Source organism: Apodemus sylvaticus, chromosome X, assembly GCF_947179515.1.
Source record: "Apodemus sylvaticus chromosome X, mApoSyl1.1, whole genome shotgun sequence".
Taxonomy (NCBI): Eukaryota; Metazoa; Chordata; class Mammalia; order Rodentia; family Muridae; genus Apodemus; species Apodemus sylvaticus.
In genome coordinates this window covers 109,180,597-109,207,249 of record NC_067495.1, presented here as the reverse complement: position 1 = coordinate 109,207,249, position 26,653 = coordinate 109,180,597, and the positions used below count along the sequence as shown (strand labels likewise).

The following is a 26,653-nucleotide window of genomic DNA, read 5'->3' as shown; positions in this document are numbered from 1 at the left end:
ACAATGAAGTTAAATTTTTTCATAGCGAAAGCACAGGGGGTTCCTTTTGGAGACATTCTGTTTTGTCTGTAAACAGGCGACATTATCTGCTGAGAATCAATGTGGAGATAGCGGGGGAAGCCCAACTCCTCATTTATTCTGGTGGTTATACTGGTAGACTACTTGTGTTGTCTTGCACCTTCTCATTTCCTGGGATTATAGTACAGCGTTCGATGTTGTTTTTGAGTTGTTGACCCGACCTAAGGCAGACGTGGCACCATTACACTCAGAACTACTACTCCCAGAGTGCAGTACGGGTTCTGGGACGTGTGGTGGGCTGGGAACTTCTTCCAGCCTGCTCCCATTGGAGGAGAGCTCACGTTCCCAGGAGGCCACGCGTAGGCGGGGCGCTTTACACGGAAGCTTGCGGCGTCAGGTCCTACCCACCTCTTGTTTCAGGCAGTGGGCGACCCTAGGAGGACCCGCACCCCTCAGTCAAGAGCCCTAGTGCCCGCTAGAGGGTACCCGGTCAGGTAAATGGAATGGGGCGTTCTCTGCGGTGAGGAAACAGAGAGACAGGAACGGAGGGAGGAGGTGTAAACTAGAAGGTGCTAAGGTGGGACATGGGTGGCTTTGATTTCTCTGTTGTCTACCGTTCTAATTGTTGAGCAGGTCCAGTTTGAGCAAAATATGTTTTTACTCTGCTGAAGAAGTCTCGGGTTAGTGTCAAAACGCGTCATTTAAGTTGTCACTAAGTTTCTCTCATTCACGTTTTGCCTACTTTTCTGTAACCAAAAAACTCTTCATCCATGTTCACCAATATCACTTTCTGCTTCATGATTTCCTTCTGCTTGTTCATGCTTCATTGTGAGTCCCTATCTCCCTCCCATACACCCTTAACAATATTGCTGTTCCTCTTTTTCAGTCCTAGTAGGTAGTAGATCTCCATTCAAACCTATTGTTTGAGCATGTTACTTTTTTTTTCTTGATGACCAATATTTACCAAATTGATCATGTACTTGGCTCCTTGGTTAATATAGCTCTGACTCTCATAACCAATGAATTATCAAGTCTTTTTTGCATTTTATTAATTATGTTCAGTGACTTGTATCACCATTCTCTGGAAAATTTCATTCCCTTTGAATAGCTATGTCTGAAAGCAATGTACTTAACATATATTAATTAAAGAATAAATACATACTAGGTACTCCATTAAGTGCATGGAATACATTGGTTTATAACAAGACATAGGAGGTGACTAATATAGGGACTTACATTTTTGGGGAACACGGATAAATAGGAATAATAGATCAATATGGTGATGTATGTTGGTTAATGCAAAACTTAAAAGGTAAAACTGAGAAAATGAAAGGGATGTACTAGACTTTAGATCATTTTTCAGAAACAATATTTGTGATAGCAACAAGAGCAATCTTAGTCTATAGCCAAACTTTTCATAAACATCCCCCCTTCTTTAAAATTACGTCTTGACAATGTTCTTTGCTATCTGTTCCAAGGTTATTGCATCACAATATGTGGTTTATTTGCCATTGACTTATTTCCTGCTGTCTCTGACTTAGGTGTTTTGAACAGACACCATGACAAGGCAACTCTCATAAGGACAACATTTAATTGGGCCTGGCTCACACATTCAGAGGTTCAGTCCATTATCATCAAGGCAGGAACATGGTGCAGGAAGAACTGAGAGCTCTACATCTTGTTCTGGAGGCAAACAGGAGAAGACTGACTTCTAGGCAGGTAGAATGAGGGTATTAAAGCCCATACCCGGGGCTGGAGAGATGGCTCAGTGGGTAAGAGCACCGACTGCTCTTCCAAAGGTCATGAGTTCAAATCCCAGCACCCACATGGCAGCTCATAACCATCCATAAAGAGATCTGATGCCCTCTTCTGGTGCATCTGAAGACAGCTACAGTATACTTACATATAATAAATAAATCTTTAAAAAAAAAAAAAGCCCATACCCACAGTGACACACCTACTCCAACAAGGCTATACCTCCTAATAGTGCCACTCCCTCGCCCAAGCATATACAAGCCATCACAGTCTCAAACTAAACAGTTGGTGATTAGATATCAATGAACTGTGTTACCTGAATTAAGAAGAGAATTTGATATTTAAAAAATACTCTTCTTAACAGGTTCTATAGAATAAAAAGTTATCTACCAGTTACAGTATTTTAAGTGCACCCAGTGTTCACTTAACCCCTTAGGAAATATTCTTTGTCAGGTATTGTGCTGAGAATTGGGGAGATAGAGTAAAGCAAACACTTTGACCTCTCTTTTAAGGAGAAATAGTAACAGTATACTGAGGAAAATGCTGATAGATTGGTACCTAGTCATTCCTTTCTTTATTCAATATTAGAATCACATAATCTTATCTAATTTGATTAATTGTGGTTATTCCTATATTATTCATCCTTTATACCTTATTGCATTTATTTATGTCCATCTCCCTTTAGTAGGAGTCCTCTCTTCCTGAGTTTTGTATCTCCATCTACTGCTTTGGCCCTCATATCCAGGCTGACCTTGAATTCACTATATTGCCAAGACTTACCCTAAACTCTTGATATTCCTGCCTCTGCTTCCCAAGTGTTAGTAACACAGGTGTGTACAACCACATCCAACTACAACAGGATTCTCTAAATCCAAACCATAGTAGATTACCTCATAGCCAAAAGAACAAGTCTCTAATATAGCTGAGACAAAAAGACAAGGTAGCTGGTTTTAGAAGTAGAAGGGATGTGAATTATATGGGAAAAGGAGAATTGGATTGATTTGAAAGGAACAGTGAGTACTGTTAATCATGTCCTCCATAAAGTTATATTAAAGTGATGACTTCTGATACCTGTGTATGATACTTTATTGCATATAGAATTTTTTAAATATAGTTAAGATGTGGTCCTATTGGAGTAGAATGGACATGAGTACTATGATTGGTCTCAGAAGGATAGAAGAGACAATGTTATATGAAGACAAGAGAGAGCACCATTTGACTAGAGAGGCAAAATTAAAATACTACAACTGCAAACCAAAGAATTGCTAGCAAACTACCAGAAGGTATGAGACTAAAGAGTCTTCTCTACAGATTTCATATAGACGTAACAACACCTTGATTTTTGCCCTCGGACCTTTTGAGCTTTGGAGGTGATAATTTTCTGTTAGTGGTTACCCATTTCAAGATTTTTATTTGTAATTTTTATGCCTGCCACAGAAAAATAATTTATAATTCTTAGGGAGATCCAAGTAGAATTTGGATAATAGCTATTGGCCTAAGTGAGAAATGTTTAAGAAAATTGGGAGAAACTGCATTGATGAAAATTTGATACTTCCATTACATGTTTTTGCTTCTGTGTCTGCTTATGATTCCATGCAATTTCTGAATTCTATTTTATATAGCATCTTGTGGTTTATTAGACAGTCGCATAGTACTGATAATTAGAGCTAGGTTTCCTTATTTCAAACACAGTAAGTGTTCTTTCTGCTACAGTTGTTTCTGTTATCTCAACACTCATCAATATTTAACTGCAAAAGAATTACAGTGTAGGCAAACAAATTTAACTATAGGTAGAGTTTTTCAGTAATACAGTAAAAACATTCCTATTAGTAACATCTAGAAAGAAAATCAGATTTCTGTTGGTATATATGCAATATTTAACAATCTAAATTTTAATTAGGAACTACTTGGGGGGGGGGACGACCTGCACTACTTCTCTGTAACTTATATCTACTGTTCCCAGTTTTATTCTGAATAGTGTCCTCTCTACTCCAATACATATACACTTTCTATAAATTTAAAAACTGTTTTTTCATTCCCCTTTCTTCTCTTTTCTTTGTCTTTCCCCAAGCCATCTTTTGTGTGGCATTATCTCCAGATTTCTCACTCTGGTCAGTCTAGACATACATAGAATTGAATCCATTGTTCTCTGTACAGTCTAACCAGCACAGCATGGAATAGTAATAGGACTTAAAGAGAGCAAATTGCCATATTTTTAACACAATTTAGGATTATTTAGGCATTTTAGACAATTACCTCAGGCCCTTGGTTCATAATAAAGTTACATCTGATGAAAACAATCTTTTTGAGCTGATGGGGTTTGCAACTTCATAGGAAGAACAACAATGTCAACCACCCCCACCCCACCCTCAGAGCTCCCATGGAATAAGCCATCAACCAAGGGGTACATATGGCTGCAGCTGTATTTGTAGCAGTGGAATGACTTGTCTGACATCAATGGGAGGAAAGGTCCTTGGTCCTATAAAGGCTCCATAGGTGCCCCAGTGTAGGGAAGTCGAGGGAGTGGGTTGGGTGGAGGAACACCCTGATTGCAGCAGGGGAAGGGAGGATGGGTTAGGGTTTTTCTGGGGGTGGGAGGAAACCGGGAAAGGGAATGACATTTGAAATGTAAATAAAGAATATATTCACTTAAAAAAAAGAAAACAATCTTTTTTATATTGCTGCAAAGCTTGGTTTTCTTTTTGAACTTGCAGAGTGACCAAGGTTATTACGTTCTCATCTCTCTAAGTACCAATTGAATTCCTATCTTTGTATCTCTTTTTGCTCTTCTCTGTTTGACTATGTCTCTTTAACCCTAGGCAATAGCTTCCTTCCTTATAAAATTGAAGTCACTACTTTCTAGTCCTCATTCTTTGTGAACTAACACATCCAACCACTAACACCTGTTCCTTTTAAAGTTTTCTTTCTCTTTGGCCTCTGGGCCACATTTTCCCAATTGGTCCTCTTGAGGTTTTTTTGTTTGTTTGTTTGTTTTGTGGGTCTTTACTCTTTTATCTTTCCCTCAATTGTTGGTTGTGTCTTGGGTTTTATTGTTGACCCTATTCTTTTATATGCAATGTATCTTTTATGAATTATGTTTTAAATGTCAAGTCCATATGAGCTCATCTGTGCTAAAAGGGCATAGACTCAGTCCCTTGGGGAATTCAATATTCAATAGCCAAAGAAGCCAAATACATGGACATGTTTCAAGAATGAGAATTAGTTAGCATGTTGATATTTCTTGAGAGACAAAGGTGATAATAGAAAAATGACTATTTTATAGAATAGAGGGGGGCTGTTGGTGATTTTAGGAAGCATTGTATTTTGGATTGTTAAGAGCAAAAGCCAGAATATATTAATATAAAAGGAGGTAGAGAAGCAAAGATAATATATGGCAGCATGATACATGATCAAGGGAGGCTTTTAGGCCAAGGAAGATAAAAATTATGAAACATTGGTTTGGAAACTAACTTTCTATGTACAGAGGAGTCAGGGGGAAATAAAGACTGCTGAAGACATAACCCCAAGGAACAAATTTATTTAAGCAGTAGAAATGAAGAAGAGATCCTTCTAGAAGATCAGCTGAAAAGATAGGTGAATACCTTTGTTCTATGTCCTTCAATGCTGAGATTCCATTAAGACTCAGAAGATTACGACCCCAAGCACTTTATCATTTTCTACTTTGTGTAATGAATAATGGGGAATTATTTTTTTCTAGGCTTCTTCAGGCCAGATTATTTAATTTTCAGAACCTGCCCTCTGGTTTAAATTTCATATTTTAAGAGATTATACCACCCAATACAATTCATAGTCTCAATATAGTTTGAGAACCATTGATTTACTTGGTGAAATGAACATGCTAAATTATATCACATTGAAGAGTTGATTTGTTAATTTCTATAGTTTAAACCATGATGCAAGGAAATCTGGCTTGTTATATGAGGAAAAATAAGCATATTCCTATCCAAATGCAGGAAAGTAATTTTGAACTCAAACCCTTTTGTTTTGATAATATTTTGTTCATGAAGGTTCTAACATAAATTATGAAACCACTTTTGGAAGGTTTGGGTGAATTTCATTTGGTTGCTTTTATGGATAATACCTTTATATTAGAAGTAATTATCTTACAGGCATAAATCATATAATATACATATTGGTTCTGTGCAGCCATGTGGGTTCTAGAATCACACTGTCTGGGTTTAAATTACCATATTGTTCTAGCTCTGTAATTTTGTGTAAAATAGTTAAGGAGTCAGTGCCTCAGGTTTTTTTTTAAAGTACTTAAACTAATATCTGTTACAAGGTGAGTACTTAATAAATATGGGTTGTTGTTAAGAGTGAACTTTGTATATCCAGAGTCTAGTCTCTGCTAAGCTATTTTCCTAGGATAAATGTTCAGGAAGAGATTATTTCATTGAACTATGGGGGCATCTTTATGCCACTTTGCTACCTGTGACCATTGCTTTCCAAAGAGTATCAATTTCTGCTATAATTTACAAATGTGTACACACTGATTTGTAACTATAAGCAGTTTAAATCATAAACTTGTAGAAGACCTTGAGGTTGTTCACTTTTTTTCCTCATTGATGAAGATGAAACCCAGGTCTATAAGCATAGTAAGCGTACTTTAGACCACTGAGCTGTGTTCCCAGTTTCTATTAAGTTTTCATTAATTTTTATGCTATAATGACTTGTTTGGTACTATCTCCAGATGGATGTAGATGAATGATAAGTTTTCTTTCTAAAGTTCATGCCTAAGTAATATTCTAAATCTGTGTCCTCTTTTTACTTTTAATAGATTGAAGTCATGGCCATTCTTTTTGCTGTTGTTGCCAGGGGAACCACTATCCTTGCCAAACATGCTTGGTGTGGCGGAAACTTCCTGGAGGTGACAGAGCAGATTCTGGCTAAGATACCTTCTGAAAATAATAAACTAACTTACTCACATGGCAAGTGAGTTCTGATCCGCATGTGGTAGAGGGAAGGAATAAATTTTATTATAGTCAAAAGAGTAGATTTTAAGTAGATTAATTTGACAAACAGTAACTTGACTAGCTTGGGAAATATCTAGTGTTAAGCCATACATGGTGATAGCTCATGTCTCTAATCCTACTACTAGATCCCACTACGAGTTCAAGGCCAGCCTAAACCACGGAATGAAACCCTATCTCAAAACAATAAAAAGCTTTGTTAATTAGTAAAGTTTTGTTACTTACTAATTTAACTTATGATTATTTTATTCTACCACTTGAAATGATAAAGATACGAAAATATTATATATAAAAATTGCTTTTCTAAGATATATGAAATGATATAGATGATAATTCCTTTTTTCATTCTTTTAGTAGCTATTAACACAGTATTTAGCTATTGATAGGCACTCTAGCTGGTGAAAGTGATATAACAAGAAATGTAGTATTTGCCTTAATAAAGATTATAGCTTAATGAGGAAATCCATAGATATGTATAGTAGAGACTGAATTAGTAGTATTCTAGTTAGAAGGAACACCAAACAGACCATTAAGTAGTGATATAGCCATATTTATGGAACTTATAAGTCATTCTCTGTAACTAGTACTCAGAATGATGTTGATTAAAAACTAAAGAGATGGGTAGCAGAAAGTCATGCATGGCTTCATAGGATATATTAAGAGTTTAGATTTACCTGGAGGCAGTGGAAAGGCACTAAAGGTTTTTAAGGTATGACAGCTTTTGCTCTAGAATGATGCCATAGTGGCATATTAGAGATACTAATAGATGGAAAATCCTAGTAATCATGTATAAAAGTACCTTAACCTTCCATATTGATGCTTAAAATATTTTAATACTTAATCCTTATTTCTTTACTTCTTATGTCAGGAGATCCTTATTACTTTATAGAGTTAAGCCCTTTTATAAGTTAGTTAAAGCTACTGTGAGAAAGACACTGAAATATAAAATTAATATTTATGAAATAGTCCATATGAGTGATTTTGAGCTAATGGGTTGGCTCTGCCATCAATATCTTCTAGCTTTTTCCAAAACAGCTTCTTTTATTGTTATTATGTCCCAGTGGTTTTTCTGGTGTTTTTAAAGGCATGGGTCAGAAGTATCCTTGCATTTTACTGTTTCAAGTTTCTGCTTATATTTTTTTCCTCCTCACTATATAGTCATATAGTCAAGCTAGCTAGATGGGAAGCTAGGAACTGTCATCTTTGGCTGTGTGGTTTTAGGCTTAAGTAAAGCTCTTACTCTAGAAGAATTTATTATAGCAGAGGATTACTTTAAGTCTTCCATTTTATGTCTCCAGCCATCAAACTACCTGGATGAACTTTCCTTCTCAGATATTGAACATACCTAACTCTATAAAGACTCATCTGGTTGCTGTGTTTTGCTGTATATCCATAGTTCCTTGGTGATGCAGTCATTTCCATCTGGTGTCCTATGGCCTAGTGATCATAAAAAAAAAAGAACAAAACAGAACAAGTCATATGTTTTCCTTGCTATCATCCTTCTATCAACAATGTCAAAATAAGAACAGGATCACTAGAATGAGAGTGACAAACTTTTATTTGTAAAATAGAATAACAAGAAACATAGGAATCATTTTTTACTATTAGTGATCAAATAATTACTTCACAACCATTTGGAATGGGGTGTGGTTAGTGATTATACTTTCTTGGAGAAACTCATCTTTTTTACTAGACTTCTATAAATGTCAGAGAATGTATCATCTTTGGGAACTTAACAGGTTTTATAGTCTACGTCTTAACATCTACGTCTTAGATTTGGGGACCCAGAGACTGTAATAGGGCTTAAATAATCTCAGTATCTTGTGAGTATGGATTTATAGTTTATTTAAAACATTGCATGCTTACAATTTCTGTGTTGCTAATCGGTGCCTATGAAAATTCTGGAAAAAAAACATGGAATTCTTTTAGAGTGAAGAAGGAAATATTTCTTCCACTAGTATTATTAGAGCCAAAAGTTAGTAACATACCTATCTTTAGCTGCAAGGGAAGCTAGGAAATATAAGTACAATGTAAGTTTTAGTAGAAGAAAATATTTTCTATATTCTGTGATCTCTAACCAAGTCTTCACTTGCTCCTCCTATGTTTGTTAGGTGAAATTTAATCACTGATTTTTTTTCTTTTTAACCCTCTGCCCTGATTTCAATCACATAATCATATTTGTCATCTCAATAACATAACTTTTACTTCTGTATACCAAAATAAAAACATCCATATTACATATATGGAATATTTTCTTTTTTTTTAGCCTCAAGTTTATTTGTAAAAAACAGCATAGGACACTGGTCATCTGCAGATAGTGTGTGGGTAGGGGTGTCACAGCAGTCCATCTGTCTTCACATTGGCAGGAGCCTTTTCTATGGGGCCTTCACAGGGGCCTGGGCACCTTTGGGAACCTGAGCTGGAGCTGAAGCCTGTACCTTAGCTGGAGCTTTGACCTCTACCTTGGTTTGAGCCTTGGGCTTTGGCTGGCAGAGCCTACATGTACCATTGGCCATGTAGCTTAAAATCCGTTTCCCAAGCCTGGGGTGAGCAATGAAAGCCAGACCACTGAGTTTGTGACTGGGGTCCTTTGGCATCTTGGGCTTGATGGCCTGAGGCTTCACAAGGGCCTTGATGGCCTCTGCACATGAACTCACTGCCTTTGCCTTGTTGGACTACATCTTCTTCAGGCCTTACTTGTTGTGCTTCTTTGCAAAGTGCATGTTCCTCAGGAACTTGAGGTCGACCCCCTTAAGAGATTCATCTCTTTGTGACCAGGTTTTCTTGATGCCATTTCTGTGCCATTTGCGGGACTGGTTGTGTATGGTATGGTTCTTGGACTTGGCCATGTCTGCATGGTAACCCATGGCTCCCGCAGTGCCTCTAGGACCTAAAGAGAAAATTATATGGAATATTTTCACTGGGCACTCAGTCAGCTAAACCTAAAACTTCAGAATTATCTTTCACTTCCTCACCAAATATTTTTCTGTCTTCTACAAGTTTGTCAGCTCATTCTTTCTCTTATATCTCCATGTTTTTTCTTCAATGACCTTGTCTTCTACTACTTTAGTCCTTGATTTTGTTTTGTACCCATACTTAACAATTTACTATTCATTGTTAATTTCTTTGTTTCTTCATAATATTTGTAATATTCTCACCTTTTATTGGTGTACAGTTACCATGGCTACCATACTTGTTTTTAAAAATCTGTTCAGGAAGAGAGTATGTTTTTAAAATATTAAGTATGATAGATGGAAGCATATGTAGGACTGGAGCTCAGGTGATATTATCATATAATAACATTACCTGCCCCAGGCAAAACTGTTTTGAATCTTTTAATTTTTCTCAGGGCAGTTTATAAAATTATGTATAATCCAGTATCTACTTACTTTCCCACTATCATCTGTCTAGGCAATTACTTTTTTCCTGTATATTCTGTACTTTTGTCATGTGAGCAAATTTTACTCTCCAATATTTAGTATGTGCTCTTTTATATCCACATTCTTAAACTGCCTAATTCTGCACTTTTATATATTCTTGGCTGACTCTTTGCATCTTTTACTTATTCTTTAGAATTCAGATCATATATCACTTTTACCCTTTGGTAAATATCCATTACCTGTTTCCTTTATGTCCCTAGAATACTATATAATACCCTCAATTTTCTTATCAACTTATTTGCCATACTGCATTGTATGTAATTCCTTGTACTATGATCCCAAAAAATCAGGAACTGATGGTTTTATAGTCTATATCCTTACTATCCTGCACATTCACTTGCTCAAAGCAGACACTCAAATGCATGACAAAAGTACAGAGAATTTGCTTTGTAAGGTTTTTGCCAGGAAAAAGCTAAACAAAAACAAAAATCCTATGCCCCACTGGGAATTTATTTTAATTGTGTGTCTCTTCTAAGACATCATCTCTCCTTTAGGCCTTAAGAATTCAATTATGCTTTCCTAGCTAACATTTTAATGATTGATGCACGTTATTATATTTAGAAAAGAGAACTTCTCATGTTTTATTCATTCCTGTCAGTTTAACCAAAGATAGAAATGCATGAGGAAGGGGAAGATGAAAATGGATTGTATTTGTAATCACTATAGTGAAGTTTGACACACTGGCTTATATATAGCTAGAACTTAGAAGTAAGGTAGGCAGTGCTTAAAACCACAATAAGTTTTCTATCTTTTATTCTACAGTTATTTGTTTCATTACATCTGCCAAGACAGGATTGTGTATCTTTGTATCACTGATGATGTAAGTAACTTAAAGATATATTGCTATTTCACTCTGTATAGTAATGCAGCCAATTATTAATTATCTATACCTATGGTGGGTAATGGTGATACAAAAAGTATAGAAATTTTTTCTACACTTAGCATTTGTTACAAAAAGCATCTTATGACAAAGTTTGATACTTAAATATGTATAATTCAGCTCAGTTTTGATAATTTTTGCTTAATGTCTCTGAACCTTTATCAACATACAGTATGTTGAAATTTGTATTTATGACTATTATTTTTGTTTTCAGATCTTTTAATTTTTTGGTTTCAATACATCCTGCCACTCCTCCCAGTCCCCTCCCCCCAATTCCTCCCAGTGTCTCCCCACTTTCCCTTCTCCTTCATTTCTCTTCAGAAAATATCAGGCCTCCCAGGGTCATCAACTGGACACAGCATTACAAGATACATTAAGACAAAGCACAAACCTTTTTATCAAGGCTGAGCAAGGCAACCCAGTAGGAGGAAAAGGTTCCCAAGAGCAGACAAAAGAATGAGAGCTACCCCAACTCCCACTGTTAGGAGTCCACAAAACCAGGAGGCTAACAACCATAAAATATTTGCAGAGGACCTAGAAAGGTTTAACTAAACTTTGGTTTAAACTAAGTGGAAATGACGCTCAATTACATTGATCATCACAATGACTTTTAGCTCTGTTTTCACAATAAAGTCCAGCTTTATCTGAAAGGACTGATATGAAAATGTTGGAGTAGATGAAAATTGTCATAGAATCTCAAATAGTCTAAGTTGACCAGCAAAATTCTTTTTTAAATTGTGTTGTATTCACAGTGGCATACAAGTAATATAAAAATTTAGGCAAAGCACTAGGGTCATTACAACAAACCCTGACCATGTACTTAAGGCCTTTGGAATAGTTTTGACTGTGGAAGGTGGGAAATGTATTTAAAAATTAATTAATTAATGTGAAAGAACTGGAAGAATTAAAAATTCATGACCCCTGAGTTAATAATCTGCATACCATTGTCTTTAGTTTAGATTTGGCTCTCAGCTTTTTAATTTACTAGCTATTTGATGTATGGCAAGTTACTTGTCTTTTGAAGTCTTTGGTTCCTGATCTATAAAACAGGATCAATTCTGGTTCTTCCTCATGGAGTCATTTGTCAATAAACATTATTTGTATTGTTACCAATCTGCCACATTTTGTTTACTTTTGTTTACATATTTGTTTACTTTGTAAAATGAGTGCAATATTGGTCATTTCACAGGATTTTGAGCGTTCTCGAGCCTTCAGTTTTTTGAATGAAGTAAAGAAGAGGTTTCAAACTACTTATGGTTCAAGAGCACAGACTGCACTTCCTTATGCCATGAATAGCGAGTTTTCAAGTGTTTTGGCTGCACAACTGGTAAGGTTTTTCTCCGGTCATAGTGTTTTGATTTATATTTTCTTCTTTATTACCTTCAAGCACCATGAATCTAGGGACCCTGACCTGTAGAACACAACATAATAAATCTTCCCCATTAAAAGAGGTAAAGGGTTTATTTCAGTGTAGAAAGCTAATTAGTGATATTCTCTATTACTAATCACATATTTCAGAATTTCAAAGAATGCTAAAGATAGGTTAGTTTGATCACCCATATAATGCTTAAATCCACTAAACATGTCAACTGGCCTTTTAACCTTTTTATAACCTTTTTCTCATCCATGAAGTAAGTTTAATTTTTGAATAGCTCAGTCATGTGAAAATCTGTTCATCTGCATAACTTCCTCACTGTCAACTGAATTGATAGTGTGTGTCTCTGTGTGTGTGTTTGTGTGTATAACTCTGAAATGCTACCATAGTCAAGATAAAAAGCCTTTCCATTACCTTAAACTTTCCCCCATCCCCCTTCCTAGTAAGTCACCAACCCAAATATTCTAACCCAGCAAATTGCTGATCAATATTTTATCTGCATAGATTAGTTTTGTCTTTTCTATATTTTTCTTTAAGTACAGTCAGAAAGACTCTGATGAGTCTTTTTTTTCTTTCTCATCATAATGCTTATACTACTTATCCATGTTGAATAAATCAGTATATTTTCTTTTTCTGCTAAACAATACTGTATAGATAGTTTTACTCATTTATCTGTTGCTAGATATTTATGTTGCCATTAGTTTTTAACTATTATGAGTAAAGCTCTGTGAATCTCAAGTCTTTGTGTGGACATATGGTTTTTATTTCTTTGGTAAATAGCTAGGAATGAAATTTCTGGGCCATATGGTAAATAGCCCATTAAAAATATGTGATTTAAAAATTTATCACACTATTTTTCCAAAGTTATTATGCCATTTTAAATTCTCATTAGTAGTTCCAGTGTTTTTCATCTTTGTCAACATTTATTGTGTCTGTCATTCATTCTAGCCATTTTAATGGGTATACATTTAATGGGCATCTCATTGTGTTTTTAATCAGCATCTTTCAGAATACTTTCCTTTTATCTATAAGATTATTTGAGTGCAAAGATATAACCTCTAACTATAATTTCATTGTGAATATGGAAAACTATATATTTTTAATTAGTTTCTCTTTTCCTATTCTTTTTTTAATTGATATATTTTTTATTTACATTTCAAATGATTTCCCCTTTTCTCTTTTCCTATTCTTAGATATTCTAAGTAGCAGCCAGACTATTAACTGGTTTGTTAATTAACTCCAAATCTATGTGTGATCCTTTGAATTACTAATTTCCTCCCTATAACAAATAGAGATAATGAAAATATCTATATCAAAGAGTTTTATAGTAAATTAAATAATATTGTATTATTTATAGTTGTTAGCATTGAATAATAATATCAAAATATATACTATCATCAGTTTTTTAGATTCTAGATCTGTGAGAAGCCAATGTTATGATCACATCAGATAAAAGAACAGATATTTTTAAAAAGTGAGCATGCCTCTATTTCATAATATTAAAGAAGTGAAGAATTGAGGGTATCTTTATCTTATCCTGTCCCTCTTCATCCCAACTATAGTCATTTTTAAATTTCTTTGTCCTTTGATAAGCACAGATTATATATCCCCTCACTTCTGTCCTAAGAGTCTCATATATTTCATATATTGTAACACATTCACTGAATTTTACTTAAAATAATTTATTTATACTAAAATGTATTTAATATGACAGCAAGTTTTATATTGCCAATATTTTTCTTAAATCTAAAACTGTTTCTCAGATATATGTTTCTTTTATGTAATAGAACCATAATTGTATAGCATTCTTCAGCATAGGTTGTTATTCTTTATTTATTATTATAAATAATACCTTAATATTGCAAGTTAAAACTTAATATCTTGTAGAAGCATCACTCCGAGAATAAGAGCCTAGACAGAATGATGGAGACTCAAGCACAAGTGGATGAACTGAAAGGAATAATGGTCAGAAACATAGGTATGTTTCAATGGCATAGTTTCATTCATATGAACACAAATAACAATGGACTAGATTTTAGTCAGATTACTGTAGAGAGGCTCAAACAGCACTTCATTGTCTTCACCATCTAGGTCAATGGTTCTCAACCTTCCTAGTGCTGTGACCCTTTAATACAGTGTTTCATGTTGTGCTGACCACAATAAAAAAAATTATTTTCATTGCTTCTTTATAACTATAATTTTGCTACTGTTATGAATTGTAATATAAATATCTGATATGCAGGATATTTGATTTATGACCCCAAGGTTGATAACTACTGACCTAGGTACTGATATTTGATCTTGCCTTTGATAGGTATGTGTTTTGTTCCTTGGTTTCTGTTGCCCTCTCTGGTTCTTAGGAGGGTGTGGTTACTGTGTATTGTAGGGAATGTTTCTAGTGGGAAAGTATCCCACTAGGGCTTCCTGGTTCAGTATGTTTCTAAGTATTGGGAACTGGCAATTAGGAATGGGAATGAGCTAGAAGAGAGAGACTAAGTCCACTGGAGGGAAGATAGGAGGTTGTTTCATTATCATCTGCTTAATACCCTGGGAATGGAGGCAAAGAGGCCACAGCAAGTAGTCTGCTACAGAGCTGGGGATGAGATTTAGGTATTGAACTTGAAGGAAAGGAAGGAAAAGTAAAGAGCTGAAGCTCAAATACCTTCTTCACTGGCCTATTTGCTTCTCTGCAAGACTTGGCTGGTGGGTTCCCCAGTAATGCCTGCTGGAGTTGTGGGGTTGAGACAAAGCTATGAGTGTGGGAGAATATTGAAGAAGATCTGTGTGATCCTTTAAAATGGTGGCAGAAAGGGAGTGTAGGCCACAGCAAGCGGCCTGTTACAGAGCTAGGAATGAGACTAGGGGATTGGATTTTGAAGAAAGAAAGGAACATTGACGATCTGCAGTTATTCTACTTGCTTCCCTGGCCTGTATATCAGGAAGTGTCTTGGTTATGGAGTCTATTGCTGCAACGAAACACCATAAACAAAAGCAACTTGAGTAGAAAGGGTTTTATTTGGCTTACACTCCTACATCATAGGAAGTCAGAACATGAACTCAAGCAGGGGTGTAACCTGGAGGCAAGAGCTGGTACAGAGACCACGGAAGGGTGCTGCTTACAGACTTGTTCTCTATGGATTGCTCAGCCTGCTTTCTTACAGAACCCAGGATCACCAGCCTGTGGTGGCCCATCCTACTATGAGGGGAGGGGGTGGAGTGTGGGAGTGTGTCAAGGTTTGTTAGGTTACTTGTTTTCTCCATTTGTGGTGTCCTTTTTGTGAGACTGGCTTCTGTATCCCTAGCTGTTCTCAAACTTATTATTTAGCTAAGGAAGACCTTGAACTTCTGGTTCTCTTCCATTTTTGTTTTATTTGTTATTTTAATAAATACCCTGAGAAAAACATCTTAGAGAAGAAAAGACTTATTTTAGCTTATAATTCCATGTTATAGTCTATCATAGCAGCAAAGTCACAAAGGCAGTTGCTCGAAACCATTACAGTACATCTACAGTGAAGAATATAAAAGAATAAATGCATGCATGCTTAGTGCTCGTCTACCTTTCTCTTAGGTCTTGGCCAAATACCAGGGAATAGTTGCCACCCATATTTTGGCTGGGTCTTCTTGCATCAATTAAGGCAATCAAGACAATTCCCCACAGACATACCCACAATCCAATCTGATCTAGACCATATTCATTCATACTATCTTCCCAGGTGATTCTAAGTTGTGCAAGTTGTCAATTAAAACTAACCATCACACCCTGATTTGACCTCCATAGTGCTGAGATTATAGGTGTATACCAGTTTATGCAGTACTAAGGATTAAATCCAGGGTTTATGCATGCTAGCAAAGAGCTCTGCCAAGTCAGCCACATCCCAGATCCTCTTGTGATGTCTTTGTTTGACTTTAATACCAAGATAATACTGTACCCATATAATAAGTTGAAAAATATTCCTTTCTTTTGATTTTTTTGAAAAATGCCTAATAAATTGGTATGTATTTTTCTTGAAATATTTTATGTAGAATTCATCTTTAAAGCTATCTAGGCAGTTTTCTTATGCAGAGTTTTGAAATTATTTAATCAATCTTATTATATTCATATTTTAATTTTTTTTAATTATGTATGTGTGGTACCTGGTATATGCCATAGTGTGGATGTGAAGATCAGAGGACAACTCAGTGGAGCCTATTCTCTCCTACGTTTGTGTGTATTCTAGAGATTGAATTCAAATTGTCATGCTTGCTGACAAAAAAAATCTTACCTTCTGGGTTGTCTTGCTGGCCTCAAAACTACATATGTCTTTTAAGGATATGTAATGATTAAGTTTGCAGGAAGAAATTAAAATGGGAATTTAGATGACCTCAAAAAACTAGAGTGGGCTTTGTTTAATGCCAAAGAAATGCCATCTTGAGTTCTACCTCACTATGATCAGGGCAAAGGACCCAGTCATTCAGTGACCAGAGTTCAAAAGAACACAGTTTATATTCTCCAATCTGGGGTCGGGGAGTATAATGATAGGGAAAGGGTGGAGGTGTTTATTAGGGGCAGAATGGACAAGTTACCTGTTTCCATAAGTAAGTTGTTTGGGAAACTGTTTGTCTGTTGTCTCTTTTTACAACTAAGTGTTCTTGAATTGGGATTAGCTGCTTTTCTTCTATAGTCCAATAGTGACTTCCTAGAATTTTGATCTCAGTTTTAGGGCCTTGGCTTTGGTAGGTGGGTTTCTTTATTTCTAATATAAAACATTATTTTTATTTCAAAAATAATTTCCAGATTTGGTTGCTCAACGTGGAGAAAGGTTGGAATTGCTGATAGATAAAACAGAAAATCTTGTGGATTCAGTAAGTATGGAATATATTTTCCCCAGGGTATTAAAATAATTGCACTGATGGCTAAGATAAGATGTGAATGATCTTAAATTCTATACTAAGGTGGTTTTTTTTTCTGTTTCATTTCTCATGTCTATGATGTTGTCATATAGTGATAAGAAAGGTAGTGAGACATACAAAACAACCAGTCTCTCAGTAGCCATTAATGAAGCTTTTTTTAGAAAAAAAAATGTTCATTATACATGTAGTTCATTGTGTTTTGAAAAGAATAAATATATGTAGATCTTTAACAGATTAAAAATTTTCACATTAAAAACAATCAGTGATTGATTAATCATGGTATTAATTACTTTCTTCATTGTTGTTGCGAAATACCTGACAAAAGGAACTTCAAGAATAATTTATTTTTGCTCATAGTGTAGGGGTTTAGTCCATTATGATGAGGAAATCATAGAAGTAAAATCTTGAGGCAACTAATCATATTTTGCCTCATATTCAGAAGGCAGAAAGCAATGAATGCATGCACACTCTTAGTTTGCTTCTCTTTATTCAGTCCAGAACTCCAGGTCAGGGAATAATGCTGCCCATATTTAAGGTGGATCTTCCTACTTCAATTAACTTTAGATAATTTATCACAGACATGCATTCATATCTCCAAGGTGATTATACTGTAAATATCACAATGGCCATAAAACATCATAATCATGTTGATTGTGACTAGCAACAAGACTGTAGTGATTAAGAGCCTGAACTTTAGAATCAGACTGTCTGGATTTTAATACCATTTTTTAGTAGTATGACCTTAAGTACATTACTTAACCCTTTTTGCCTCAATTTTCATAATCTATAAAATGGAAGTATACCTTTTTTTATGGAGTTCTAAGAATTAAACTATGTAAAATGCTTGACATGATACATGTTATGTCCTAACAGGTATTTGAACTTTTGTTATTGTTAATTTTAATATTGATTAATGGCAGTTGTAGGAGGTTGTATGACAACTGTTGGGTTTTGTGGCATTTTATGAGCTTTTCATCAAAATATGTGGTAATTAGAATGATATAATGAATTTTAATTTCTGTATTTTTAAATTTTTCTTTTATTATTTATTTGTTCTTTTTTCATATATTATATCCTGACTGCAGTTTCCCCTCTCTCCTCTCCTCCCAGTTCCTCCCCGCCCCCACAGCTCCCCTCTCCCCCAAATCTATTCCTTCTCCATTTCCCTTCAGAAAAGAGCAGGCCTCCCAGTGATACAATTTCATATACACTTATATATACATTTTGATTAGTGCTACCCCATTTTCCATCCCTGCCAATTCATCCCCTATTTTTCGCATGTTTCTCTCCCAACTTTGTGTGCTGAGTCCATTCAGTGCTACCTGTATATGCACTGGTATAGGGCAGTCTACAGGAGCATAGACAGCCTCTCATGGATGACATCTCTAAAGAAAACTGAATCTTCTCCCCTAACAGCCATCATTTGGCAATAGGTCTTTATTTGAGGGTGGGATTTTATGAGCTCCTCCTCCATCCCTCAATCCATGCTTAGATTTTGGCTGCCTTAATCTTGTATTCACAGCTGCTGTGAGTCCATGCATTCAATGGCTCTGTCATATCTGGCAAGAAGAGTTTTGCTGCATATGTCCAATATGTTTGACTCTTACAGTCTTTTTACCCCTTATCCATGATGCTCCCTGAGACTTATGGAAGAGAAAGTGTGATATTGATGTCCCATTTAGAGATGGGCAATCCACAGTCTGTTATTGTCTGCATGCTAGCCAGTTTATGAGTCACTTTATTAATCAGAATCTGTTGTAAAAAGAAACTTCTCTTGTATGGGTTGGGAAATTCACTAATATAAAGAGAACTTAAGGGGAAGTTTATTCTTTATAGCTATTTTGCAGAATAACATTAGGTCACCCCCTTGATGCCTATGACCTAGCCATCTGTGGGATTTGGGGCCTACGTAACATATTGGGCATGAGTTTTGTCTTGTGGAACCAGCTTTAGATCCATTTAGAGATTTAGATGGCTGAATGTGGTGGGGATTCCAACATTGACAGGAAATGTGTTGGCAGGGGTAGCGCTAGTCATGTTCATGTGGAAGTGGTGGTAGTGATAGAAATGGTGAAGGAGGTCATGGCGTCTCTTCACAGCAATAAAAAAGACACACAATATGAGGAGTAAGATACCAAGCAGAGATTAAAATACTGGAAACATTTCTATTTTATTAGCTACTTTTCTATTGCTGTGATAAAATGCCCTTATCAAAATCATCATCTTTTTTGATGAAGCAGTTTATTTTGGCTTATGGTTCTAGAGTGGTAAAGACTCCATTATGGTGAGGAGGCATGATAACAAGCATGTCGTGGCAGGAACAGGAAACAGATTATATCATGAAACAGAGAACTGGAAATCTAGACTAAGACTGCATACTCTCAAAGTTTACCCCCCAGTGACATCCTTCCTCCAGCAATGCTACAATTCCCAAACATCTCTAAGCAGTCTCACTAACTGGGAACCTTGTGTTCAAATGCCAGAGCTCATTGGGGACATTTCTCATTCAAAGAGTCACATATATTTAACCCTCCTAAAGTCTGGTCTATCACTAAAATATGGCATCCTAATTATTAGTTCTGTCAGAGGGAGTACCTGTTTGGATATCCTAGAAACCCAATGGATGGTGGCAATGACTTTCTGCATGCTGTTGTCATTCCAAGCACTGTTGACAACTGCAGAACCAAATGATCCACAAGATGCAGTAGTAGCAAATCAGCACAAACAAAATCAGGATATGTGCAAACAAAACAGCTTAACTTTGGACATATATGTACGCTGGAAAACAATTTTCTAGTGCAGGATACATGCATATTCACACACAAAAATAAAAACAAAAATCAAAACTATGTGCTGTGGAATTTGATAGGAATGCAGTAATAGTAGTCTTGTCTTCAAACTCATATAGGGACTGCAACAAAATTACTTTTGAGTAACTGAGACATAGAGAGATGCTACTACCCACACTTGCTTTTCTTAATGAGTACCAATATCTGTTATTCTTAGGATTCGGCAGAATTATTTTTAAACTGTCATTCTTGCCTAAGGATGCTATTAGTTACCACTAGAATCTGGGGGGAGGGGAAGATCCCTACTCTATAAATAAAGTTAATTAAACATCTGTGTAATTTAAAAAGAGGAAATGCTTTAATATTTTTCTTAATAGTTTATAATAAGCTAAAACATGCTACTTTAATGTTTAACAGTTCAATAATACTAACAAGTTTCTTCAGTGTTTTTTGAAATAATTAAGATAATATTTGAGCATTGTTGGTGTGGCATCACAGCTACCTACTGTTGTTAACATGGGTCCTCTATACCTTTGGATTTACTTGCATGCTTGTACTTGACTTCTTCAGATGGGTAGCTGAATAGACCACCATTTTAAACATGACAAAATTATTTTCCCTATAAGCATTTTTAACAATAGTATAGAAAAACATACCCAATAACCTGGTATTCCACAACTTATTAACAGTGAAGAATATTACTTGTGCAGAATCCTATACCAATTAAATACATCTTGATCTGAAGGCAGGCAGAAGGAGACTATCTTCCACAGGCAGGCAGGAAGAGCCTATCTTCTGCACCTGGGTGGAGCTTGAGAACTAGGAGACCTCAAAGCCTTCCTACACAATGACACACTTCCTCCAAAAAGGCCACACCTATTCTAACAAGGCCATCCCTCCTAATAGTGACACTTCCCATAGGCCAAGCATATTCAAACCACCACATTCCACTTCCTGGCCCCCATAGGCTTGTCCAAACATGAGTCTGTGGTGACCATACCTACCCATAGCATAATACAAAATACATTTAGTCCAACTTCAAAAGTCCCAATAGTCTATCACAGCCTCAACAATGTTTAAAAGTCTAAAGTCTTTTCTTAGATTCATGCAGTCTCTTAACTGTAATCCCCTATACAATCAAAATCACAAAGCAGATCACATACTTCCAATATCACAGGATATACATTACTTTTCCAAAATGTCATAGTGTGGAAATACTGGACCCAAGCAAGATCAAAAACAGGCTGCAAAAACTTCAAACTCCGCATCGCCATGCCTGATATCCAACTCCTTTCAGTTTTGTTGACTGTATCACAATTCTTTCTCTTTGGACTGGTTCCATTCCCTGTTATCAGGTTTCCTTGACAAGTATCTCATGGCTCTGGTGCTGCTGCTGTTCTTGGTAATCATCCCATAGTACTGGCATCTCCAATACACTAGGGTCTTCTGCTGCAAGTAAGCTTCACCAATAGCCTCTCATAGGCTCTTTTTATAGTGCCAAGCCTCAAATCCTTTACATGACTACTACGGTCCTGGGCCATCAACTGCCACTAAGGCTGCACCTTCCCCAATGCCTTTCCCTAGCCTCTCACAGTGCCAAGCTCAGCTGCTCTCCATGACCCCTTAATGCCTTCAAAACCAGTGATGTGATTCTTATACATCACCAAGTCTGGCTGCCAGCAAGAGGTCTATCCCTGGAATACAGGTTCCTTGTGCTCTCAGAAAACACTTCCCAGAAAATTTCACCTCAGCGATGTGGGTTTCTTCTTAATCACGGCTAATTTGTTAGCTCTAGTTAACCAGCATCAATTGTCCCAGTAACCCCCTTCTATTTTTCACTCTAAAGCCAGAGCCACATTGGTGAAGCTGCCAAGTTCTGCTGTTTGGTGCATCTTGAACATGGCCCCCTTGTTCTATTACATCTTCATCAGTTTTGTTTTTGTTTTTGTTTTTGTTTTTGTTTTTGATGATTTCCTTCACTAGCCAAGCTTAGCTGTCCTGGAACTTGCTCTGTAGTCTGACCTTGTACTCACAGATCTGCATGCCTCTGTCCCCTGAGTGCTTGTCAAATTGACAACTAAGAATAGCCATCATAGTCCATCCCTTGTCAATTTGACACACAATCATATCTCCTTATGTCCAAATGAAAACAATAACTAGGTCATAATAATCCCTAACATGATATAACTATCCCTTGTTCAACTACTGACCCAAAAATAAGCTTAGCTGAGTGGTATCTCACCCTGAGGTCACCACTCCCTTAATTCCATTTAATATCCTTGAACACAGGATTTAGCTCCATCTCACTTCCTGGTGCCTCTTTAATCTTTGAATCATGCATTTTGTATTTTCCTTTCTAACCTTGCTACACTTGATCAAAATGCTTCTCATAAGGGTGAACTAAAAGGACAAATTCTAAACTAGGGTTTTTTGAGATTTCCTTTGTCAATGCAATTAATCAAAACCTCTTTACCTTAGCCTCAGTCAGACTCTTGGGATAAGGACAAAAAGCAGCCACATTCTTCACCAAAATATCACAAGAATGATCTCTAGGCAATATACTAAAATCTTCTTTGAAACCTCTTAAGCCAAAACCCCAAAGTTCAAATCACCCTCAGCACCACTGTCTTCCATGTTCCTACTAGGATGGCTGGCCCCCTGACCCCCACTTAAAGCAATTCACTGCTTTCCGAATTCACATTCCTCCAAGCAAAAACATGGTCAGGCCTATCACAGCAATTCCCCAGTGCCTGGTACCACTTCTGTCTTAGTTACTGTTTCATTGTTGTGATGAGACACCATGACCAAGGCAACATTTATAAAGAACAACATTTAATTGGGGCCGGCTTATAGTTTAAGAGGTTCTTTCCATTATCATCATGGAAGGAAACAGCAGTGTTCTAGAAGACATGGTGCTAAGAAGGAGCTGAGAGTTCTACAACTTGATCTAAAGGCAGGCAGAAGGAGACTTGTCTTCTGCAGGCAGCCAAGAAGAGGCTGTCTTCTGTACTGGGCTGAACTTGAGCATTAAGAGATCTCAAAGCCTGCCTACACAGTGACACACTTCCTCCAACAAAACCATACCTATCCCCAAAAGGCCATATCTCCTAGTAGTGCCACTTCCCATCAGCCAAGCATATTCAAACCACCATGACATGTCTACAAAAATTATAAAAAGAATCTATAATATTTACTCTATTTTTCTTTCTGTCAAAATTGTTACACTAATCCATGACATGTTGATTGTGTAAATATATTAGTAATTTGTGTGTATGGTTTGTTTTGATTATTATATGATAATTCATTATGGTTTATGGATATTTTGGTAGTTTTCACTTTTAGATATGAAAAAATAGTCCAGAATATTTTATATGGCTCTTCTGAGCTTTCACATAATATCTTTTGTACAATATATCTAGCAGTGGAACTGCTAGGTAATTAGCACATTTCATTATTTGTTTACCTATTTGTTTTAAACTTCTTGTGTCTTGGTAAAAATGCTTTACTCACTGAAAAGGTGATGATTGAAAAGAAAATGGATCACTGAAGGAATGTGACCCTATGGGTTTTTGACAGTAAGTAAATACGTATGTTCCCAGGAAAATCAAACATTTATATGTGTGGTTCAAAGCCCAAAGATCATGTTGTATAGAGTCAACTAATATGCTTGTAGCCAGTTGGTTTAAAATAAGACTTTCTTATTAAAAATTTAAAATAGAAAATGTTTTCCCCCTTTAAAAATCACTTATTCATTCAACACTGTGTACATTGCTACAAAGAAAAGGAAAAGATGTGAAGCCTTGTCATTGAGTTCCTATTGCTTACTATAGATTTCAAACAACTCTACTCTGGGTAACTACTGATTCAGAATGACCAGTCTCTGAAGGAAGGGGAAAAAAGAAATTTGAATTTAAATAGAACTAGTGAAAATAGGGCTTCCTTTCTAGCTCAGTAGTACAGTTCTTTGTTTTCTTCAGGTTTTATCAACCGTCTTTCTTTCTGTCTAAGTGAATCTCCTTTGCACCTGATCTCTCTCTCTCTCTCTCTCTCTCTCTCTCTCTCTCTCTCTCTCTCTCTCTCCCTCCCCCTCCCTCCCTCCCTCCCTCCTTCCCCCAAACTCTCACTTCCTGTTTCCCACCTCAGTTCATTGGCCAAAGAGTTTATATTTTATTGACAGGTAAATGCTTTTACAGTACATAGCACAAAATATTCTCTCTATATTTCTTATCTATTATGATCTGGGGCCCTGGGTTCCATCCTTAGAACCATAAAAGTGGAAGAATTGATTAAAAATAAAACTTGCAGGTTGTTACTACAAATCATTCATATAATCAGTGTGAAGAATAAAACAACTGATGATTGTTTTTTAGTCTGTCACTTTCAAAACTACCAGCAGAAATCTTGCTCGAGCCATGTGTATGAAGAATATGAAGCTCACTATCATCATCATCATTGTATCAATTGTAAGTTTTTCTCTCTTCAGTATATGAGCTTATTTTCTACTCTTTAAGAAATTGGGTGCTGGGATTCATTCCAATTGGGCTACATTCATCATTTTTTAAAGATTGATTGATAATTTTACATATATGAGTACACTGTCGCTGTCTTCAGGCACACCAGAAGAGGGCGTCGGATCCCATTACAGATGGTTGTGAGCTACCATATGATTGCTGGGAATTGAACTCAGGACCTCTAGAAGAGCAGTCAGTGATCTTAACCACTGAGCCATCTCTCCAGCCCTACATTTACCTTTTAATTGTAAAATCCATGACCAGGAAATATCTTTTCTTGTAAAATCAGCATTAAATATTGTCCTCCACTTAACCTTTTTTCCTGTTGAGAATTTTTGCGCATAATGAGATAAATAAAATTCAAGTTGAAGAGAGAACTCTTGCTCTGTAAGCAAGAGGACCTAAATCCAAATCTCCAACACCTACCTAAAAGTCTAGACATAGCCATGGATGCCTGTCACCCCAGCATGTGCAATGTAGGCATGTAGGTCCTGGGAGCTTGCTTAATAACAGCCTAGTTGAAAAGGTGAGCTTCATAGTCAGTGAGAGACTTGGTCTCAAAAAATAAATAGGAAAACAGTAGAGGAGGACACTGAGGGTTCTCTGACCTCTGCATATACACTGACAGGTGTGAATACCCGTATATACACAGACACACTTTTAGTATGTAAAATTTTCAACCAGTTCAGTCTATTAACAGAATTGTATAGGAATTGATGTGTGATTTCATCTATTCAACTAACATTTGTTAACTATGTGATATGTTTTGCATTGATCCAGTCATCGAAGAAGCATAGTGTGTACATACACTTGTTTCATGGTTTATAGAACTGTGAAACTGCATGCCACCATATTTTAAACACCATTTTAAAAAAAATAAAATCTGTTTTCATAATACTTATTTTTTATTGGTTACATTATTGAAGAGCTATTACTCTCCTAGTACTGGTAGTGTTTTTTTATGAGTTCTGTGAACCTTGTGATAGTCATATAAGTAAAATTGCTTTCTTTCTCCTCCCAGGTGTTCATCTATATCATTGTGTCACCTTTCTGTGGTGGGTTTACATGGCCAAACTGTGTGAAGAAATAAGAAAGAAAAAATACCATTAACCAAGGATATGAGAGTGAAAGGAGATAAAAGCAATTCATGTGACTCTGGCTTTTCACTACTCTTTAAAAATGCCAGTTTCTTTAATCTTCTTTTCTCTTTTTCTTGTTTTTATCTTTACCTATCCTATGGTTTATGTTAATGAATTTCACATTCAATCCTTATTCACCAGAGAAAGGGCATTTATTTGTTTCTTTAGTTTGTTAAGTAGAACCTTCTACTTAGAACATACAATGCTTTTGCCAAGGTGGAAACCACCAAACTCATGACCTGTCTGCTAAAACTGTCTAGGAACTTTATATGTTCACACAAAGTGCTGGTAAATGGCTTGTCTTACTAACATCTCACTTTAGTCTCTTTTGTTATGGGAGAATTTTAGGTGCTTCAAAATAATAAATAGAGAACTTTGAGAATTGTAATAAGTTGTCATTGCTGCTTATATCTAAGAGCCCATACAAGTAATGTACTTAACGTTGAATTTTTATTTCAGTAAGGTGGGAAACATTCTGATAGCCCATTAGAAGCACAAGAATTATCCTACTTTCTCCCAGCATTTATTTTCTGTAATAAAGTTCAGTACATTATTTATTCATCTGCACATAGTTTAATACCTTCTGTTTATCCATTGCCAAATTGAATTGAGATTAAGTTGAGGATTATGGGTTTCACATATTTTTTTTCTTCTGTACATATTTGGGACAAATGTGTTCTTAATAAAATTCATAATTGAAGAGAGGGGAGGCAAATACCTCTGTGTCGCCAAAGAAAAAGAATGGAGCCATATTGAAAGTGCACACATTTTTAACATCACAAAATGCAGTAATGTGGGATGTTTTTCTCTATTCTGGAAAAAGCGCAAACTGAATACAGTAAACTTCAGGATTTGGATTTGATTT

General features: G+C 36.1%; 2 protein-coding genes and 1 pseudogene across 4 annotated transcripts; 2 read left to right on the top strand and 1 right to left on the bottom strand.

The window, feature by feature from the left end:
* Window positions 1–366: 366 nt before the first annotated feature.
* Vamp7 (vesicle associated membrane protein 7) lies at window positions 367–25,841 on the top strand. Of its 3 annotated transcripts, XM_052171188.1 has the most exons (9): window positions 367–512; window positions 5,258–5,367; window positions 6,572–6,726; window positions 10,967–11,024; window positions 12,274–12,411; window positions 14,347–14,437; window positions 17,234–17,301; window positions 24,509–24,601; window positions 25,671–25,841. In XM_052171188.1, the coding sequence occupies exons 3-9, from the start codon at window positions 6,581–6,583 to the stop codon at window positions 25,737–25,739; spliced, it is 663 nt and encodes a 220-aa protein (XP_052027148.1). In that variant the 5' UTR covers window positions 367–512; window positions 5,258–5,367; window positions 6,572–6,580; the 3' UTR covers window positions 25,740–25,841. The 3 variants fall into 3 exon arrangements, with proteins under 3 accessions (XP_052027148.1, XP_052027147.1, XP_052027149.1); XM_052171187.1 differs by lacking the exon at window positions 5,258–5,367; XM_052171189.1 differs by lacking the exon at window positions 5,258–5,367 and having other exon boundaries at window positions 385–512; window positions 6,610–6,726.
* On the bottom strand, window positions 9,128–9,613 carry LOC127675181 (60S ribosomal protein L29-like). Its single transcript, XM_052171190.1, is given in 1 exon segment — window positions 9,128–9,613. A coding segment is annotated over 1 exon segment (474 nt). The 3' UTR covers window positions 9,128–9,139.
* LOC127675180 (ubiquitin-conjugating enzyme E2 K-like) lies at window positions 17,664–24,189 on the top strand (annotated as a pseudogene).
* Window positions 25,842–26,653: the final 812 nt, after the last annotated feature.

What these genes read in the sequence shown, in the direction of transcription:
- Vamp7 (XM_052171187.1), top strand. Translation starts at nt 6,581, where the DNA reads ATGGCCATTCTTTTTGCTGTTGTTGCCAGGGGAACCACTATCCTTGCC. An exon ending in ATCTTTGTATCACTGATGAT is followed by an intron (nt 11,025 to 12,273) that starts GTAAGTAACTTA and finishes GTCATTTCACAG; the next exon opens with GATTTTGAGCGTTCTCGAGC. An exon ending in GTGTTTTGGCTGCACAACTG is followed by an intron (nt 12,412 to 14,346) that starts GTAAGGTTTTTC and finishes AATATCTTGTAG; the next exon opens with AAGCATCACTCCGAGAATAA.